This window comes from Trichoderma evansii (assembly GCF_050947405.1).
Source record: "Trichoderma evansii strain SZMC 28006 chromosome Unknown GGI43scaffold_30, whole genome shotgun sequence".
Classification (NCBI taxonomy): domain Eukaryota; kingdom Fungi; phylum Ascomycota; class Sordariomycetes; order Hypocreales; family Hypocreaceae; genus Trichoderma; species Trichoderma evansii.
This window is the reverse complement of record NW_028145176.1, coordinates 82,505-100,107: the sequence shown is the minus strand read 5'-3', so window position 1 is coordinate 100,107 and position 17,603 is coordinate 82,505. Positions and strand designations below refer to the sequence as shown.

General features: G+C 50.3%; 5 protein-coding genes across 5 annotated transcripts; 2 read left to right on the top strand and 3 right to left on the bottom strand.

Annotated features, from left to right (window-relative positions):
• The first annotated feature begins 64 nt into the window (after positions 1–64).
• On the top strand, positions 65–2,378 carry GGI43DRAFT_417201 (enolase acuN). Its single transcript, XM_083207391.1, has 6 exons — positions 65–350; positions 672–816; positions 876–1,129; positions 1,184–1,275; positions 1,336–1,386; positions 1,441–2,378. Exons 2-6 carry the CDS (start codon positions 693–695, stop codon positions 2,234–2,236), a joined length of 1,317 nt encoding a protein of 438 aa, XP_083055886.1. The 5' UTR covers positions 65–350; positions 672–692; the 3' UTR covers positions 2,237–2,378.
• Positions 2,379–2,625: 247 nt separating this feature from the next.
• On the top strand, positions 2,626–6,895 carry GGI43DRAFT_417199 (Mad3/BUB1 homology region 1-domain-containing protein). The gene is made up of 4 exons (XM_083207390.1): positions 2,626–3,912; positions 4,000–4,399; positions 4,462–4,755; positions 4,899–6,895. The coding sequence occupies exons 1-4, from the start codon at positions 2,920–2,922 to the stop codon at positions 6,593–6,595; spliced, it is 3,384 nt and encodes a 1,127-aa protein (XP_083055885.1). The 5' UTR covers positions 2,626–2,919; the 3' UTR covers positions 6,596–6,895.
• On the bottom strand, positions 6,791–8,639 carry GGI43DRAFT_260591 (DNA-(apurinic or apyrimidinic site) lyase APN1). The gene is made up of 3 exons (XM_083200980.1): positions 8,132–8,639; positions 7,451–8,062; positions 6,791–7,389 (listed from the first exon to the last, which is right to left on the bottom strand). The coding sequence occupies exons 1-3, from the start codon at positions 8,406–8,408 to the stop codon at positions 6,986–6,988; spliced, it is 1,293 nt and encodes a 430-aa protein (XP_083055884.1). The 5' UTR covers positions 8,409–8,639; the 3' UTR covers positions 6,791–6,985.
• GGI43DRAFT_417187 (diacylglycerol O-acyltransferase) lies at positions 8,539–10,610 on the bottom strand. Its single transcript, XM_083207389.1, has one exon. It carries the CDS (start codon positions 10,208–10,210, stop codon positions 9,020–9,022), a length of 1,191 nt encoding a protein of 396 aa, XP_083055883.1. The 5' UTR covers positions 10,211–10,610; the 3' UTR covers positions 8,539–9,019.
• Positions 10,611–10,919: 309 nt separating this feature from the next.
• Positions 10,920–13,660, bottom strand: GGI43DRAFT_417186 (C2H2-type zinc finger protein). Its single transcript, XM_083207388.1, has one exon. It carries the CDS (start codon positions 13,321–13,323, stop codon positions 11,443–11,445), a length of 1,881 nt encoding a protein of 626 aa, XP_083055882.1. The 5' UTR covers positions 13,324–13,660; the 3' UTR covers positions 10,920–11,442.
• Between the last annotated feature and the right edge of the window lie 3,943 nt (positions 13,661–17,603).

Here is a 17,603-nt window from a genome sequence, read left to right as displayed (position 1 = left end):
GTAGCCCATTACATGGTGCCCGAAACAGGCATAGAAACTTTTTTTCCTCACGGCGTAGAGGTCGGAGAAATACTAGCGCTAAGGTCCGATTGATGGCAGTCTACCGATAAACGTAAGGAGTGGCCTAATCATTACCTCACAAGCACACCAGCTCCCTCGTCCAGGAGCTCTTAGGTAACTTCCCTGTTATCTTAGCAGCAGGATACGCCCCACCCGCTTCACCCCTCCATTTTCTTCTTCTACGCGAGCAGCTCGAAACACCACTTCTTCCTTTTCCTTCTACAAGACATCTCGACTCATTCAGCTTCGTACGAAGAGCTTGAGAAATCCAATCGACCTCTTAAATACAGGTACAGCACTTTTCTTTCTCGCAGCGAGCAGCATTCCCACTTTACTCACCTCAGCTCTGCCCCTCTTCCTGTTTTCACCACCCAAGTTACCCCTCCATTTCAGTGGGAAGCTGCTGAAAGGACGGTGTCAAATGGGCATTGAGGCATATTTCGATATTTACTGGCGACTTACACAGATGGCCAGCTCCATCTAGTGAAAGTGATGCGCGCCAGGAGGAAAATGCACTACAATAGCTCTACTCTACCATTTTCAAGCTTCGTAATCGAAGCTACAGCTAGCTACCTTACGACCTTTTTGCTAACGAGGACCGGCTGCTCTAGAAACCTAAAATAGCTTTGAAAATGGCCATTACCAAGGTTCACGCCCGCTCCGTCTACGACTCCCGTGGTAACCCCACCGTGGAGGTCGACCTTGTCACTGACACTGGCCTGCACCGCGCCATCGTCCCCTCTGGTGCCTCTACCGGTTCGTGCCCTCGACTTCCCTCAATTCCGTATAGCTGCAGGAAGTAACTGGTATCCTAGGTCAGCACGAGGCTGTTGAGCTTCGCGATGGCGACAAGACCAAGTGGGGTGGCAAGGGTGTCACCAAGGCTGTTGAGAACGTCAACACCATCATTGGCCCCGCTCTGATCAAGGAGAACCTTGATGTCAAGGACCAGTCCAAGGTCGACGAGTTCCTGAACAGCCTTGATGGTACTCCCAACAAGGGCAAGCTTGGTGCCAACGCCATCCTTGGTGTCTCCCTGGCTGTTGCCAAGGCTGGTGCCGCCGAGAAGGTAAGCATCGTCATGTGAAATTGCCAATGACGAACAGGAGCTTATGCAAAGCAGAACGTCCCTCTCTACGCTCACATTTCCGACCTCGCCGGAACAAAGAAGCCTTATGTCCTCCCCGTTCCCTTCATGAACGTCCTCAACGGCGGGTAAGTAAATCACGCGCCTCTAGAGAATAAACCAGCAGCAATCGCTAACTGACTGATCAGTTCCCACGCCGGTGGCCGTCTTGCGTTCCAGGAGTTCATGATCGTCCCCTCGTAAGTTCACCAATAGCTTCTCTCCTACGTATACGCCTGCTAACCCCCCATTAGTGCTGCTCCCAGCTTCTCTGAGGCCCTTCGCCAGGGTGCTGAGGTTTACCAGAAGTTGAAGACTCTGGCCAAGAAGAAGTACGGCCAGTCTGCTGGCAACGTTGGTGATGAGGGTGGTGTTGCTCCCGATATCCAGACCGCTGATGAGGCTCTTGAGCTCATCACCGATGCCATTGAGCAGGCCGGCTACACTGGCAAGATGAACATTGCCATGGATGTTGCTTCCAGCGAATTCTACAAGGAGGAGGAGAAGAAGTACGACCTCGACTTCAAGAACCCCGAGAGCGACCCTACCAAGTGGATCACCTACGAGGAGCTTGCCGCCCTGTACTCCGACCTTTGCAAGAAGTACCCCATTGTCAGCATTGAGGATCCCTTTGCTGAGGATGACTGGGAGGCCTGGAGCTACTTCTACAAGACCCAGGACATCCAGATTGTCGGTGATGACTTGACCGTCACCAACCCCGTCCGCATCAAGAAGGCCATTGAGCTCAAGGCCTGCAATGCCCTCCTCCTCAAGGTCAACCAGATCGGCACATTGACCGAGTCTATCCAGGCTGCCAAGGACTCCTACGCCGATGGCTGGGGTGTCATGGTCTCTCACCGATCTGGTGAGACCGAGGATGTCACCATTGCTGATATTGCCGTCGGTATCCGTGCTGGTGAGATCAAGACTGGTGCTCCTGCCCGTTCTGAGCGTCTGGCCAAGCTTAACCAGATTCTCCGCATTGAGGAGGAGCTTGGTGAGCTTGCCATCTATGCGGGTGACAAGTTCCGCACCTCTGTTAACCTGTAAATGGTAACATTGAGCTAAGGATATATATATAAAAGGGCTGGCCGCCCAGAGAATGGGTTAAAATGGGCGAGTAAAATATAAATAATGATATGAAGAAACGCCCATACGGCGGAAGAAAAATGAATTGAGCTATGACCAATAATTATACAACAACATTTCCATGAAACCACGTGAAACAATTTGTTCTTGCAGCCAGGCATCTCTAATGCTCACTTTCATTGATGAGTGCAGTGCTAACGCCTGTGATGCTAAGCTTGTAATGTGGTGGGGTGTAGATAGGCCGAGTTAGTGCCAAAGTATAAAATACTAAATCTAAAACTAAAGAACCTTTATCAGGGCAAATTCTATGCTAGAGTAAAGGTATATGGCAGCCATAAAGATGTACAAGTACTTATTATTATGATAAATACCATCACCAGAGCAACGCGGGGTCGAAAACACATCCCACCATAACACGCAAGCGTGAAGCCGCTAAGTCGATCAACTTTCAGGGAAATTTTACCAGATACTATTACTCGTGCCCAAAGCGATCATTTACTGGCATTGGGCATTGTACCCCGTATGTTAATTTGTATACATAGGCAACTATGTAGCAACGCGTTTTAACCACCGTTCAGGGCCTTTCAGAATCCATATTGCTTCGATAAATCACAGAGTTGCCGCCATTTTGGTGGTAAAGCAACATGGCGGGCGCAGACGATTTGACCGACTTTGACGTGATTGAGAATCAAAAGGAGAATATTCAGTCCCTCCCTGGAGGCCGATCGGCGAAAAAGCTGGCCAGTCTTTTCTCTCCATCTCCTCTACATAAATTATCCACGCCGACACCGACCGACACGAGAAATGTCAACGACTGCATCCGCGCAGAATATGAAGCAGAAATCGAAAACCTATCCGAATCCGATGATCCGCTAGACATTTTTGACAGATACGTCCGCTGGGCTTTAGACGCGTACCCATCAGCGCAAGCAACGGCAGAATCGCAGCTGCACACAATCCTCGAACGCGCAACGAAAACGTTTGTTACGTCGTCCCAGTACAAGAACGATCCTAGATATCTAAAGTTATGGATGTATTATATCCAACTATTTTCTGATACCCCTCGCGAGGCTTATCTTTTCCTCTCTCGACAAGGAATTGGTGAGAGCCTTGCCCTATTTTACGAAGAATACGCTGCGTGGTTGGAGGGTGCAGGCCGATGGGCGCAAGCAGACGAAGTATATAAGCTGGGGATTCAGAGAGAGGCCCGGCCAACCCAGAGGCTGCTACGCAAATTTAAGGAGTTTGAGGCAAGACTTGCTCAGCAGCCAGATGCATTGGCGGAGCCATCCTCACCAGCTTTGCCAACTGTTCGTCCCGCGCTGGCCAGTAAGACGGATCCCTTCGGTAGCTCATCACACGCAGTGGATCCCCAGGCTCCAAGGCAAACCAGCGGTGTTGGCAGCTCATCTCGACCTACAAAATCCAAGCTAGCCATCTTCTCTGACGCAGATGCCCAACAACCTACCATGTCGTCAAGGGATGCCGCGTCCAAGGGCTGGGATAGCATAGGATCTCTTGCCGATCGAAAAAAGGAAAATACAATGGAACCAAAGCCATGGGTAGGAGAGACTCTTAAGGCGGGTGGTAAAAAGCCCGGGTCTGGAGGGACAAAACTGGCAGTGTTCAGGGATCCGGTATGTAATTCCCCCCTCTCGCGAAATGTTCAGCTGTTGATAAGAATAGGACTAATGTATTGCTGTCTGTGGTGCTATGTAATTCAGTCGCTCGCTCAAATACAAAATATTGTTGTTGTTCCATCCAAACATCAAGTAACGGTCCATCCACAGACGGGGAAAAGAGAGTATATCTTCGTTGATCTGGCAGCCGTCTACCCTACCCCCGAGGAGCCTGGGACAGAAATGAGCTTTGAGGAGATTATTGCCGCACATCGTGGTTGGCTCGATCGCGAGTGGGACACTGACTATGCGAATGAAAACGATACCCCAGATCGCATGGTACCTCTACGTGAAATTGAGAATTTGCCTCAAGACACGGCTGAGAAGCTAATTGTTGATGGAGACCCTATGATGCTTGACGAGAATGGTGTAGCAGGGGGGAAGTCTCGAGAACCTCGCACAGGTAGAAAGAAGAAGGTGATGGAAGTAAATGAGACACAAATTAGTAAGTTTTCAATCTGTATCCGACCAAATTGTTTCTTTCATAACCCCCTGACACCCAATTAGTTAAAACGAAGCTCGACTCTCCTTCAGGACCAAAAATCAAGAAGAAGAACGCAGCTGAGCCCACCATGACGCTTCATACAAGAGCAGCTACGGATGATATTTACGATATTTTTAATGCACCGCTCAAGCCAGCATCCCTAGCAGGGGATGAGACCGGCGATGATGATGATGACGGCGACGAAGACGACGAAGACGACGACGATGATGAAGACGAGGACGAGGATGAGGACATGACCGACGCCTATTATGGAAGTGATGCTGAGAGCACTAGCACCACGAAACAAACCCACCAAGGTGAGCAAGAAGACGATGAAGCAGCGGATGCTATAAGCATCGACGAATAGTCTGGTATTTCAACCCATGACATATTCCAAATGGACACGCGCAGATTGATTAAGGCAGCGAAGGAGTTCAGATGTCTAATTTTGTCAATATAGATGAACCATCGCACAGCTCGTACGTATATGACAATGCGGAAGAAGATGAAGAGCCAGAACCACCTAGGACTCGCACGATCTTCATTCCCATGCCTCCAGAAGATTATGAACCACCAACACGGCCGTATAGGGATCCGGCAGAAATGGCCAATAATCGTCTGCCATTTATGACGCCTATTGCGGAGAGAACCGAAGTATCGCTGAACGTAGACATGGACGTGGACCGCGCTTACCAATTCAAGACGCCTAGCAAGCATCATGGCCTAGCTACGCCCATTGAGGAGTTATCAGATTCAGAACCATCGAGCAGTCCGTTGAGAGAAATCTTCCCAGAAGAAAGGCCTTTCATCAATGGACGAACACCTCTGGGGTCTAAAGCAGCCAGAGCTGTGCCCGCTAAGCAGCCCATCATCAAGGATGCACGATGCAGTCCCATTGATGGCGGTATTAGATTGAATATCCTGACAAACCTAAATCCTCCGTTGGCAGCATACCCCGGCTTCTACGATCATCACGGTCAAAGGTACGAACGTGGGGGGGAGATTCGAAGATTCGCCAAAGCCGTAAGCAGACTGGGCAAGACGGGTACAGATAAAGTCATGCCGAGTAACCCTCCAGCAGTTATCCAGTTCGTCGACTGCAGTTCCAGATACACTGTGAGGAAAGAACTCGGCGCTGGCGCTTTTGCACCCGTGTACTTGGTGGAAAATTCACGGCCGGACCAAGAGGAAGGCGATGAAGATAGGGTCTTTATGGGCAAGGGGGGATTCGCCGTAAACCAACGCGCCGCGATAGAAGCCTTGAAAATGGAATCTCCTCCAACGCCGTGGGAGTTTTACATCATGCGCACCGCCCATTCACGGTTAGGCCCCCAGCATCGGGCTACGGCATCAATCTCGTCTGCACATGAAATGCACCTATATCAGGATGAGGGCTTCCTGTTTCTCCCATATCATCCCCACGGCACCTTGTTGGATGTAATCAACTTCTTTCGAGCGGAACCATCAGGTGTTATGGATGAGCAGCTTGTCATGTTCTTTTCCATAGAACTATTACGCACTGTCGAAGCTCTCCACTCAAAAGACGTGCTTCATGGCGATCTGAAACCTGATAACTGCCTCCTCCGTCTTGATCCTAGATCATCACCTGCGTCTTCTGAACAGGCTCTCTCTGGCCAGTGGCACGCTGATGGACGCGGCGGCTGGGACTCGCGCGGCGTCGTTCTAATCGACTTTGGAAGAGGCATCGACATGAAAGCGTTTGTGCCAGACGTGGAGTTTATCGCAGATTGGAAAACAACCGCACAAGACTGCCCCGAAATGCAGGATGGCCGGCCTTGGACGTGGCAGATCGACTACTACGGGCTCGCAGGCGTCATTCACTGCCTCCTCTTTGGCAAATACATCGAGACTGTGCGATCCGACCAAGGTGGATTTGGACGAGGCGGGCACAAATACAAGATCAGGGAGAGCTTGAAGCGGTACTGGCAGACGGACATTTGGTCAGACTGCTTCGAAGTGCTACTCAACCCGTCGTCGTTCCTGGCTCATGAGGATGGCGGCAAGATGCCTGTGTTGCGGTCGATGAGGATCGTCCGGGAGCGAATGGAGGCGTGGCTGCAGATGAATTGCGAGAAGGGGGCAGGACTGAAGGCTGCCATGGGGAGAGTTGAGGCCTTTACAAAGAATCGCAAGTAAAAAGACCACTCACTTTCTCTTTCCCTCTCTCTTTTTTTCTTTTCTTCCTCTTTGTTTATTTTAGCCCCTGTTTATGAGTTATGTATACCTGTTATACCCAGCAAAGTTATGTACAAGTGTGTGATACGTATAATTAATGGAATGCGTTCCTTGAAAGAAAATTTAGAGTTACAAATAATCGCAAGATTGGAAAGCAGGGGCGTTACTTTTGTTTATAGAGTCAAGCTTCAGTTAAGATTGTATAGCGTGTGCTGTTTACTATCAAATCATTTCGACATAATATACATATAAGAGCTGCCGTCAAATATGACAGCCCCCTACTAATCAAACAAGGCCGTAATGTAGCCAACATCAAGTATTTTAAGCCAGAGCCTTCTGCTTTTATTTCTTCTAATCGCTCTCTTCATCACTTGTCGCCTCTTTCTTCTTCTTCGGGGCAGCCTTTCCCTTCTTCAGGGCACTCTTGGATTTCTTATCCACCTGATCTTGGATCTTCTTCCTCTCGTCACTACCCTTGGCTTGCAATTCCTTCTCTAGTTTTTTGAAATCTTCTGTCTCTGTATCCATGCCGATGAGGCTTTCTAGGAGCTTAATCTCGTCGGCCCAGATTTGCTTGTCCTCTACTGATTTACCATCTGCACCTTTTCTGTCAATCGGGGTTTCCAGGACCATGGGCTTATCCTGGAACTCTTCGTGATTCATGAGGCTGTGGAAGGCTCGGAGGCCTAGGAAGCCGGTTCCGATGTTGGCATGAAGATCCCTGTTGGAATTGAAGGGTGCTTTGCTGTCATTTACTAGATATCCAATAATTAGTATGCAAGATAAGAAAAGAGAAGAAATCAGGCAGTAACTTACAGTGAAAAGCCTTCAAGTAATTTGCACCAACAATTTCGTTGAAAGAATCGACCGTCTTTTTGAAAGTCTCGGGTGTACGCAGATCGTAGCCAGCTGCAAAAGCATGGCAGGTATCGATGCATACTCCGACACGAGACTTATCCTCCACCAGAGCGATGATATCTCTCAGGTCTTCCCAAGTTGATCCCACAACGTTGCCACTGCCCGCCATGTTTTCCAAAACGGTGATGACAGTCTTCGTAGCCTTGTGAGCCTTGTTTAATTGCGCAGCTATGCGCCCGATCGCAGCAGCCTTTGTATCACCTCCAGTAGATCCGGGGTGGAAGTTGTAGAGCTTGATACCCAGTTGCTCACATCGGTCAAGGTCATCGACAAAGCTGTCATATGCCTGCTTAGCCTTGTCCTTGTCCGCCTGCGCGAGATTGACAAGATATGAGCCGTGAGGGAGTGCGTGTTCGTTGGCGTGATAATGGTGCTCTTTGCACTGGCTTATGAAGCCATTCTTGGCTTCTGCTGTGATGGGAGGGTTGCTCCATTTGCGCTGAGATTTAAGGAACAATGCGAAAGAGTTGGCGCCGATTTGAACGGCATTTGCGACGGCATTCTGGACACCTTTTGGAAGATAATTTCAACATTAGTGATTAATGTTTTTGGAACAAGAGTTTGAGAGCGTCGAAATACCTCCTGCAGCACTGACGTGAGCGCCAATGTACATGGCCTTGCCTAGGGTCGATACAGCAGTTCTCTCTGCCAAAATCATTTCGTCGTCGCCTTTTCCTTTTCCCTTGCGCTTTTTCACAGCTTTAGAAGCTTGGGCCTTGGAATCGGCATCGGGCTCCGAATCGGCCTTTCGCTTTGTCGCGGCTACAGACTTGGTTGGCTTGGAAGGCTTCACTTCGTCAATGTCGTCTTCTTCGTACTTGACAGCCTTCTGGCTACCTCTGGCAGGGCGGGGCATTCGGACGATGTGTTGTGTTGTTGTGAGATAAAATTGAGTATCTATGCGCAAAAATTACACAAGGAAGAAGAGAAGAGCAATTGGAGAAACAGAATTGAGCTAGAAAAGTAAAGTTAATCTACCGTGAATGTCTTCACGGTGGCGGAAGGGAGATCGCGTCAGGACTTGGACGCGAGGTCAGGTGACATTTTAAAGCAGCTGCACCTACATCCATCGCAACACCTTGATAAAGAAGAATGAAGCAACGAGAGTTTAAAAGAGGTAGTATTAAAAGTAAGAGATTGAACCATATCATTACATGAATGAGAGTTTAATGTAATAATTCCAAAATATCGTATTCAAAAGTAGTTCTGTTTTACACTCTATTGATTCGTAGCTTGCTTGCTTGTAGCGCTCTTATTCTGGCACCCGCCATCGATAACTCCAGCGATTACGACTACTGCTTGAAGATTTATTTGTCCATCCTTTTGGATTATCCTGAGTTCATTAACTCATATCCCTATACCATATCCCTAGCAAAACACACAAAAAGAAGAATAAAAGTGAAGGCAGAAAGAATGAAAGAGACCGCGAAGAGAAGCCGATGATATTATCAATACCCCAATCAAGGTTTAAGCAGAAATAACAAGGTCAGACGTTCGGTTTTTGGCAAACTGATCCTTGTAAGTCTCCCAAATCTTTTCAATCTCTTCAACATACAGCTCGTGGTACCGGTCCACGTCCTCTTGTGACGGCTGCTCGCAGGGGGGCGAGTCGATGCGGATCGGCTTACCCACCACGATGTTGACTTCACGACGGTAAGGCATAAGGCCGACGTCGTAGTTGAGAATGCCTCGGCCATGGATTGCAGGGAGCGTGAACTTGAACACCTTCAGGACGAACATCTGGAACTTGTGGATCATCGGGTGCGTCTCCGCGGTAAGCTGGTCGTATAAGTCGTTTTCGCCAAAGGAGAGGACGGGGACCAGGTCAGCTCCCGTGCGCAGAGCCATCTTCACGAAGCCCTTTCTGCCCTTGAGGATGAGCCTCAAAGTTCCCGGCTGAGCCGCCAAAGATTCTCGAGCTCCACCAATGACGATCGTGACGGCACGCCCTATTCCGTCGTTCTTGGGGCCGCCTTGCGTCAGGGTATTCCGGATAGATTCCTTGGACACTGAAGCCATACCCATTGACAGGATCCAGTCACGGTAAAAGGGAATTCGGAAGTTTGATTCCAGCGTCAACAGAGTGTTTGTGATGCCAGGAAATTTTGCCGAGAAGCCCAGGGCATTTGTGCTGAAAGCGGTCCAGGCGCCGTGGGAGATGATGCCATGTGGATGATAGCCAAAGATGTACCTCCTGTCTGGCGGAAGGTCGTACGTTTTGTGCAGCCTCATGGGGAAATACGCCGCAAAATATCTCCAGAGGGGTAGAGATCTCAGGCGCTCCGATCGATAGCTGAGTTTGCCATTGGTCGCCGCGGTAGAAAGCGTCAGATGCACCAGATACGGCACCAGGATGGGCCACGTTAGAACGTTGGCGCAGGTGAACCAGAACAGAGAGATCAAGGTGACGAGAGTCATGCAGTGGAAGAAGACTGCGGCGGTTTGCAGCCGGCGAGGGAAGGGCATACGCAGCGGCGCAAAGCGAATGCCTGCGGCCTTCCAGGCGCCAGACTCGTGGCCCTGGGTGTGTCCATTATCCGGCAAGGCAGGATATGATCGATCGCTGTCATGACTGTGGTCTCCGTTCACCGTGACAGCACCGTTGAGGTTTCTCGAATCGCCCTCACCATTTCGCATCGTTTTTTCAGCCGTAGCCATGGTTGGGTGTTCTCAAGCAGCTTCGTGGACTATGCCACTAAGCCTCCACCATAAAGAGCTTGTGATAGTAGCTTGTGCTCGGATCGTCTGCCGAGCCCGTGGTTCGTCTTCGCCTGATGTGCTCGAGCAGCGGTGCCGCGCGGTAGCGCAGAGGGATCGGGGCGAGATATGAAAATGCAAAATCGCTTAAATGGATGGTCGCTTTGGTGGTTGATTCCACATAGATTGCAGGAGATGCTCAGCTGGCCAAAGTAAGTTGCGATAGCAGCCTCTCTTTGTTTGGCGCAAAGCCCCCGGCGCGCCACACCCCAGGCACCTTAAAACAGGTTGTACAGCTGCCTTCATTACCTCATCGATGCGCCAAGCTCCAGGCGGTGCTGCCCCTGGACAGTGACGTGACACTCCGAGCTAAGAGGGCCTAGCAGGTACCTGCCGGAGAGCATTTGGCTGCCGTCAGAGCAGGGAACCTGCCGGCCACAGTGCAAAAAAGCGCGACGATACGGAGTACTCTGTGTCAAAGTCCCGGTATATGCATAACCTCGAAGCTTGCCCAGGAGCAAAGGCAGGCCTATGGCACATGGAAAGTACCTCCTGGCAAGCCCATGCATGCCTGCGCCGCAGGGGGCTGAGAAGGTCAGCAGCACCAGCCTCGGTTCAGTTCGGCTGGCTCAACTTATCCCGTCTGCTCGTGAACAGCAGTTATACAGAGATTAGAATTAATGAGCCAGATATGCATGTCATACTGTTTGGATAAAGTACTCTAGCTTAACATTATTCAATCTAAAACTCAGGACTTCATAAGAATAAATCGTCACTCCATTCCTACAGTACTCTAATAAAGAAAAAAACGAGAGAAAGCCTTTCCGAATGCCACAAAGCAAGGAAGCACATCTGATAATCACACACAAGTTCTGTATACTACTACAACATGGGAACAAGAGAGAGAGGTAAAACAATAAAACAAATCATAAATAACCAGTCGCCATCTTTTTGCATGGAGGTTTCCACCATCCACCCAGATTCCCAAAACCTGAACGCCATTTCCACCCCCTTCGGTAGGATTCTGTGCCAGTCCAGATCGTCAAAAGACCAACATAAGTTGCCACCAGTATAAAATAGGAAAAAATGAACACAAAAGGCGAATGCATTCTAAATGTAGACTGTTTAGCCCTGCTCCCCACCCTCTTAGAACACCATGGCGCTTTATATGAGGCGGGTCATGCTGGATTTTCTCAGCCAGCGGGAACTCCTTCACGATTCTCAAGCTTGCTTTTCAGCGTAGTCATCTCGTGATCGAGCGAAACTATCTTGTCCGACAGTGATTTGACTTTATCTTCCAATGTCTGGATGTAGGCCCATACGCTCGGATCGCTCTGCGCAAACATGTTGCCACTGTCACCACTTGATGCCGTTGCAGTCGGCGGACGGCCGTGGGAGAAGCCCGGAGAGGTTGCTGTGGCATATCCTGGATGAGTAAGGCCAGGAATTTTTGGCCTATTCTGTCCACTATGGGGGGATTGCATTTCTGACTGTCGCCTCCCCATCTGCTGCTGTTGCTGCAGTTGATGGGATAGGCTAGGTGATCTCTGTCGCACGATGCCAGAGGCATCATGACTCTGTACACCACCGGGGCTCAACGGCTTTCCACTTTCTGGCACAACGGCTTGTGAATAAAGACCTGCATTTGCACCGCTGACCGCAACAGACGAAATGCTAGTATTTGGCGTGTGACTACCCCCAATACTATTAGAGACACTCGAACTGCCAGTTCCAGCAGCTTGGTTCTGGTTGACGCCGGGGGGGTATAAGCCGGCAGCAGCTGTAGACCTTGCTCCGGCTGGAGGGTACGTCCGGGCGTGACCACCGTACTGGTCTGCTGGTCCGCCTGGGATATGCTGGGCACTTAGGCTGGGCAAGCTCTGTCGCCTCAACTCCTCTTCATCGGGATTATCGTAGGCAATACCTGTCATTACAGCAGACTCATCTCCTTCAATGGCACCGTCCAGCTCATCTCCGTCAGCGAAGCTACCCATGCTCGATCGCCTGCCGGCGCATCCGCCCAGCCCTTTGCTGTGTCGGGCCAAAGCATCACCTCGAGCAAATTTACGATCGCACTTGGGGCACACGTGGGGTTTTTCACCCGTGTGAAGCTTGCCATGGCGTTTCAGGTCGTGAAGACGGCGGAATCTCATCTGGCAGTCTGTGCATACATAGGGCTTTTCCTGGCTGTGTGTCAGGAGATGGCTTTTGAGGTTATGGTGCCGAGTAAATTCGGTGTTGCAGTATGGACACTTGTGTTTCTTGTTTGCCGAGGATGGCGGAGAGCCCTGGCTTTGGGCAGGCATTGGAAAGCTCATGCCCCGAATTGGTGAATCCGGAATGCTACCGCTTGTTTGTAAAGAGCCGGGATAAGACAATGATCCAGGCTGTGGCCGTTCGTCTTGTACGGCAACTTGCTGAGAGACGAGAGAATCGCCTTTCGCATCGACATCCATCGCGGTCGGGCTTTCGGTTACCTGCGCGCCGGCAATGCTTGACGGGCTCTGGGGAGTCATCTCAGTTCGTTCTTCGATACGATCGCCGCCGTTCTGTGATATAGACAAGGCGGCCGTAGCGACCTTGGAAGATGGCTCCATGGCAGCCGTTGGAGCCAGTTGCGGCGCGTCCGCCGGACGACTCATGGTTTGGGCTCCCGCAGACATGAGAGCAGCTAGATCACGCTGACTAGGGTTCTCACCGGTCGCGTGTAGATGCTCCTGTTCAACCTCTCCGTCTGTTTCTTCTCTACGCCGTCGCTCGTCTTCCAGAGCCGCGGCGCCAGTCAATGGAGGCGGGGCTTGACCAGTTGCCAGCAGCAGCTTGGCAGATTTCGATGGAGGCGATTGAGAATCGAGCTGGTTGGGAGCAAAGGCTCGCGACGACGAGGAATCAGATTCGCGCCGCCTCTTGGGCAGTCTCGCGACGTCGTCCAAAGGGAGAGCTGGGGGAGGGGTTGGAGTCGGGCCAGATGGGAGTGGGGTTCCGGTAGCGATGGCAGCAGCGTGAGAGGCCATAAGAAGATGCAATAGAGAAGACGATGAAGGCGACGGCGAGTCCTGGGAGACGGTTGGCATGCAGTCGCAAAAGTCGAGGCAGCTAAACCAGCGACACCATTTCGAGGCTGCTCGAGGTGTGGCTGAATATTGTGGCGAGAGCTAGGGTAATTTTCTGCTCTTTGGATCTTTGGTTCGGCAGCCTTGCCGCGCAGTAATGCTGACTATTCCGAGGCTACGCAGGTGAATTGCATGGGGCAAGCGGGTGCTCTGCGAGGTCCCGGAATTGGCAGGCGATGGCGATGGGAAGAGGTGGTGGTTGATGATGAAGGTGATGGAGATGGTGATGTATTGGGGCTGGAAACAGGCTGGGGATGGGAGGAAGAAAGTCGAAGTGCGGCCGAGCCAGCTTAGCGCAGTACGCGGTGCTGGAGCCAGGCCAGGGAGGCAGGGCGATGGACAATAAAAGGCGTACAGTGGGCTGCCTGCGCCACACAGCTGCGATTGGACGCCGCGTCTTTCTGCTGCAGCGCGGCGCCTGCCGGGGATGACATGCCTCGAAACTTGAATCATGGAGGATTATTGGAGAGTCATTTTTGTCTTTCTTCTATTTTTGAGGTACAATTGCTATCAATGGCATCTTTACAAGAATGACGTGGTTTAGAAATTCATATGTCAACACGGCAAAATGAGGTGGCTGGTTAGTTTTGCACATGGCATGTTGGTTATCTTTATTTTCACTTGTTTTTTTTTTTTTTATCTTTTCTTTTTTGAGGATATCATAACATCATAGCGCTGTTAACAGAGTGGATCAGCAGAGTGCCAAGCCTAGTGCGCTCCCATGTCTCGTACGGAGCCCAAGCCACTCCCACGCCGGATATCTTCAACTGGCTGCCGACAAGGAAATAATCACGGCAAGCTAGCGCGCAGCTCGATCCGCAGGTGCCGTAAACATGCGAGTCTTGAATACCTCGGCCTCGAGCGCTGCTGGCTCAGAGCGTTGGGTATTGGGGACAATCTTGTCTCGACTTAGCTTATCATTCACCGTTGTTGGTGCTGATACGGGCGCCACCTCCTGGGTATCGCGAGGCAGCTATACGCTGATGATGTTGACATTACCTGACTTGCGCTCTGGATTCCGTCACGGAACTCGCTCCATTGTGTAAAGCATACAGTATTGGGGGCTTGGTACTGGGTAGGTTAGTACCTAGTAGGCTATTAATGGCTAAGTGTGTAACTGGCAGCCTGGTCAAACAAGTATAGTACTCCAACAAAGTGCTCCAACAAAGTGCTCCAACAAAGTGCTCCATGGACCAGGATCTCCGCCGTCTCCTCTGATGCGCTCTGTGTACTTCTCCGAGCATCCAATCAGAAACTACCAACAGGCCTAGAGGGTTATCTGCAAATTCAAGATGGCTATAGCTAGTTGCTGCAATCGCTCTCGGAACATATCAGAAGCTACCGAACGTTGACTACACTTGGTACTCGGTAGAAAGCTTTACTCTAGCACAACTGCCACAACTGCCACACGGCACTGCGCCTCTTTCACGATGAGAGAGGAGACACCAGTTCCACCTTTATGGGTAAGTCTTAGCTTGTTCGGTGGCGAAATGCTGACAGGCGGATGGAGCAAGTGGCTGGTAAGCCGACAAGTACTGCAAGCTGATTTTTGTCAGCCATGACTTGGCCGAGTCTAGCCTGCATGCCCGCCACAAGTCATATCTGCTGAAGAATGAAGAGCAGGCCGTGACTGGTGCGTTTTGCTCGCTGCTGCAGCATCTTCATGCACGGCGTTGGCGGCAGTGCCACGCCAGCGCCCGTTAGTTCAGGTGAGAGAGTGAGGGAGTTAGGAGAGGAGGCTTCCCCTAACGCTGTGTGAATGCTGGATGTCAGTGGCTGCGAGGATGGTCCCCCTGTTTGCGAGGCTAGAAGGATCAATGGCTAATACCAAGATGGCGGACAAGCAGCCAAGGACTCGACTTGTCTTTGGTGGTGCTCTTGTTATACGAGGTTGCTCTTTCTTAGTAGTAGGTAGTATTCCATCCCATCTCATTCATTTGTCATAGAGAGAAGCCTACTGTAGCTGCTCACGCCATGAGCTTGACTCAGTATATACAACGATGAGTAGTCCGAGCCAGAGCCAGGCAGCCACACACAAGATACCGCTGCTCATCTATCGCGTACATTGCAGCGTAGCATCTGCCACATGCACCGCTCCCACCAGCGATGCTGCCTTTCCGTCTTCTCTCTTAGCCCCATCTCCCCGTCGTTGAGCAGTTACGGAGCATGGCCGAGCCATAATAAGCAGTGCGGGTGCGCTGATAGCACAACGATTAACGGCTGAGTTGAGAGCGTGGCGGTGTCAAACGAGGTACTACCGCACGCTAAGCCAAGCGGCCGAGCATCAGCCACTGTCACTGCTTTAGAGCTCTCCACCCTTGTCTCGTCTTTAGGCCGAGGCGTGGGATAAACAACAATGGCAGGATATGGAGTGTTCTGTGAACAAGACGACTGGCTGTTGCAGAGAGTCAAAAGAAAATAGAAGAAGAAACAAATATTGCATAATTTGCCCATTTCTCTAGATAACATTTCTACTAATAGATAGTTGGTGACTGTTGCGTATGGAGTTCCTAAGCCTAAAACTAAACGCTCTCATGTGAGAGACTGCCTAGCAATGGCAGTAGGGTAATTACTTTGTTGACTTCACGTATCGACTTAGCTCTGCTCTTTTTCCATCTTGCTATTCTCTCTCCTCTCTTCTCTTTCGAATAACTCCCTGCTCGAGGCCCGCTCTGGCTGCCCTGTTGATGGCTTCCACCAGCTATACCAATGCAGGATAGAGTCGCATAATAAGAACACGAGCAATCAAAAGTTGCCAGCTGAATCTCGGCTCAGCCACTCAAAAGCGACGTCATCTTACCAAAAGTGCCAAAATACTGCTACAAGTGATATCATTACTACCCTACAGACAGGTACCGGTTCATCCCACTGCGACTTGTCTCCTTCTGTCATCTCTTTATCACGGCAGATCCCAACCTGTCACTTTCAATGATGATCAATACGGGGTAGAATGTTCGTAGAATAACCACATACGTGTCCTAGGCTTGATATCCACGAGAAATATAGTGGAATCCTATCCATCTCTTGGCACTATCTCGTAACCAGCGCAATCGGAGTGCCCGTACAAAACGTTGCTGCCATGCTATGCCCCATAGCCATGCGGCATTCATCCCTACCCTGCGTCGATGGAGAGATCCCCTGATATCTCCTGTGCCTATCGATCCTGCGGATGTTCCTATATAGGTTTTATTTTTCTTTGAACCCCGGAGTCTTTGCTGCAGTTCAAGCATCCAGCAAGTCCGTGGAATAAGCGCTCAGGCCATTCTTTCTCCGATCCATACTCTCTGCGCTGGCCTCTGCTCCATAAACGAGGGTAAATCACTGCCTTGTAGATGTGAATCGAGAGATCTGTGCTGAACATCTCAGATGCTGAACCGATTACAACGTGTTGTAGAATCCTACAGAATTGCGATACACTGTATTACGTGATGCTGAATCCCCTTTAAACTCTGCATCCAATATTGACTTTGTAGCGTAATATTTGTGTCACACACCCACGCTCCATAGGATCTTGTCTCCGGGCACGTTTTCATTAGCAATCCTAGCATGTGCTGTTTCATCTTTTACCTCATTCGCTTCATCTCAAGTTAAAATACCTACTTTCAACAAAAACCAAACGGCCCCCCACTTCCAAGAATCAAGCCAAGGCACTCTCATAATACGTACGTGTACTTACTTGGCTCATGCGAGTTTTCGGGGCCCAGAACATGCTGCGGCTTGCTTGGCGCCATACCATACTACACTAGGTATACATCATACTAGCTACTGCTACTTCGTGCAGGCAAAGGCGAAATAAAGCGTGGTCGGTGCTTTTTCTTGCTCTCACGCGCAATTACATAATTGGGTAGCTACCCAGTTTGACAGCTGCCAAAGCTGTATAGCTGTAGCGGAAATCAGCTCAAACAAAGCTTGGTGTTTTTTTTGCCATCGGGAAAAAGGGGATATATCTGACACGCATGGCACTAAAGATTCCGCTGATGTCGATGGGGTTACCCGCGCTGTTTGATGTCATAGAACCCCAGTATATAATTGGCACTACAGATACTAGTACAGTAGCAGCAGTCGAATACTGTAGTAGAAGCAAGATGGAAAACGTCAAATCGTATTGCGGCTGCGTGTCTTGGCGCCCTCTGCGCTTTGCTCGTATCGACGCATCGAAAACCCTCTTTTTGAATCTCAAAGCAGCCTAGGAGCATTAAGGAGCCGGCGTCCTCCGTAAAGGTACATGTACAGTACTTAGC

Coding starts and splice junctions, on each gene's coding strand:
- GGI43DRAFT_417187 (XM_083207389.1), bottom strand. CDS start 10,210: ATGGCTACGGCTGAAAAAACGATGCGAAATGGTGAGGGCGATTCGAGA.
- GGI43DRAFT_417199 (XM_083207390.1), top strand. CDS start 2,920: ATGGCGGGCGCAGACGATTTGACCGACTTTGACGTGATTGAGAATCAA. Junction 3,913..3,999: donor TGGCAGTGTTCAGGGATCCG/GTATGTAATTCC, acceptor TATGTAATTCAG/TCGCTCGCTCAAATACAAAA. Junction 4,756..4,898: donor CACGAAACAAACCCACCAAG/GTGAGCAAGAAG, acceptor TTGTCAATATAG/ATGAACCATCGCACAGCTCG.
- GGI43DRAFT_417201 (XM_083207391.1), top strand. CDS start 693: ATGGCCATTACCAAGGTTCACGCCCGCTCCGTCTACGACTCCCGTGGT. Junction 1,130..1,183: donor AGGCTGGTGCCGCCGAGAAG/GTAAGCATCGTC, acceptor TATGCAAAGCAG/AACGTCCCTCTCTACGCTCA. Junction 1,276..1,335: donor ATGAACGTCCTCAACGGCGG/GTAAGTAAATCA, acceptor CTGACTGATCAG/TTCCCACGCCGGTGGCCGTC.
- GGI43DRAFT_260591 (XM_083200980.1), bottom strand. CDS start 8,408: ATGCCCCGCCCTGCCAGAGGTAGCCAGAAGGCTGTCAAGTACGAAGAA. Junction 8,063..8,131: donor TCACGTCAGTGCTGCAGGAG/GTATTTCGACGC, acceptor ATCTTCCAAAAG/GTGTCCAGAATGCCGTCGCA. Junction 7,390..7,450: donor TTACTTGAAGGCTTTTCACT/GTAAGTTACTGC, acceptor TTGGATATCTAG/TAAATGACAGCAAAGCACCC.
- GGI43DRAFT_417186 (XM_083207388.1), bottom strand. CDS start 13,323: ATGCCAACCGTCTCCCAGGACTCGCCGTCGCCTTCATCGTCTTCTCTA.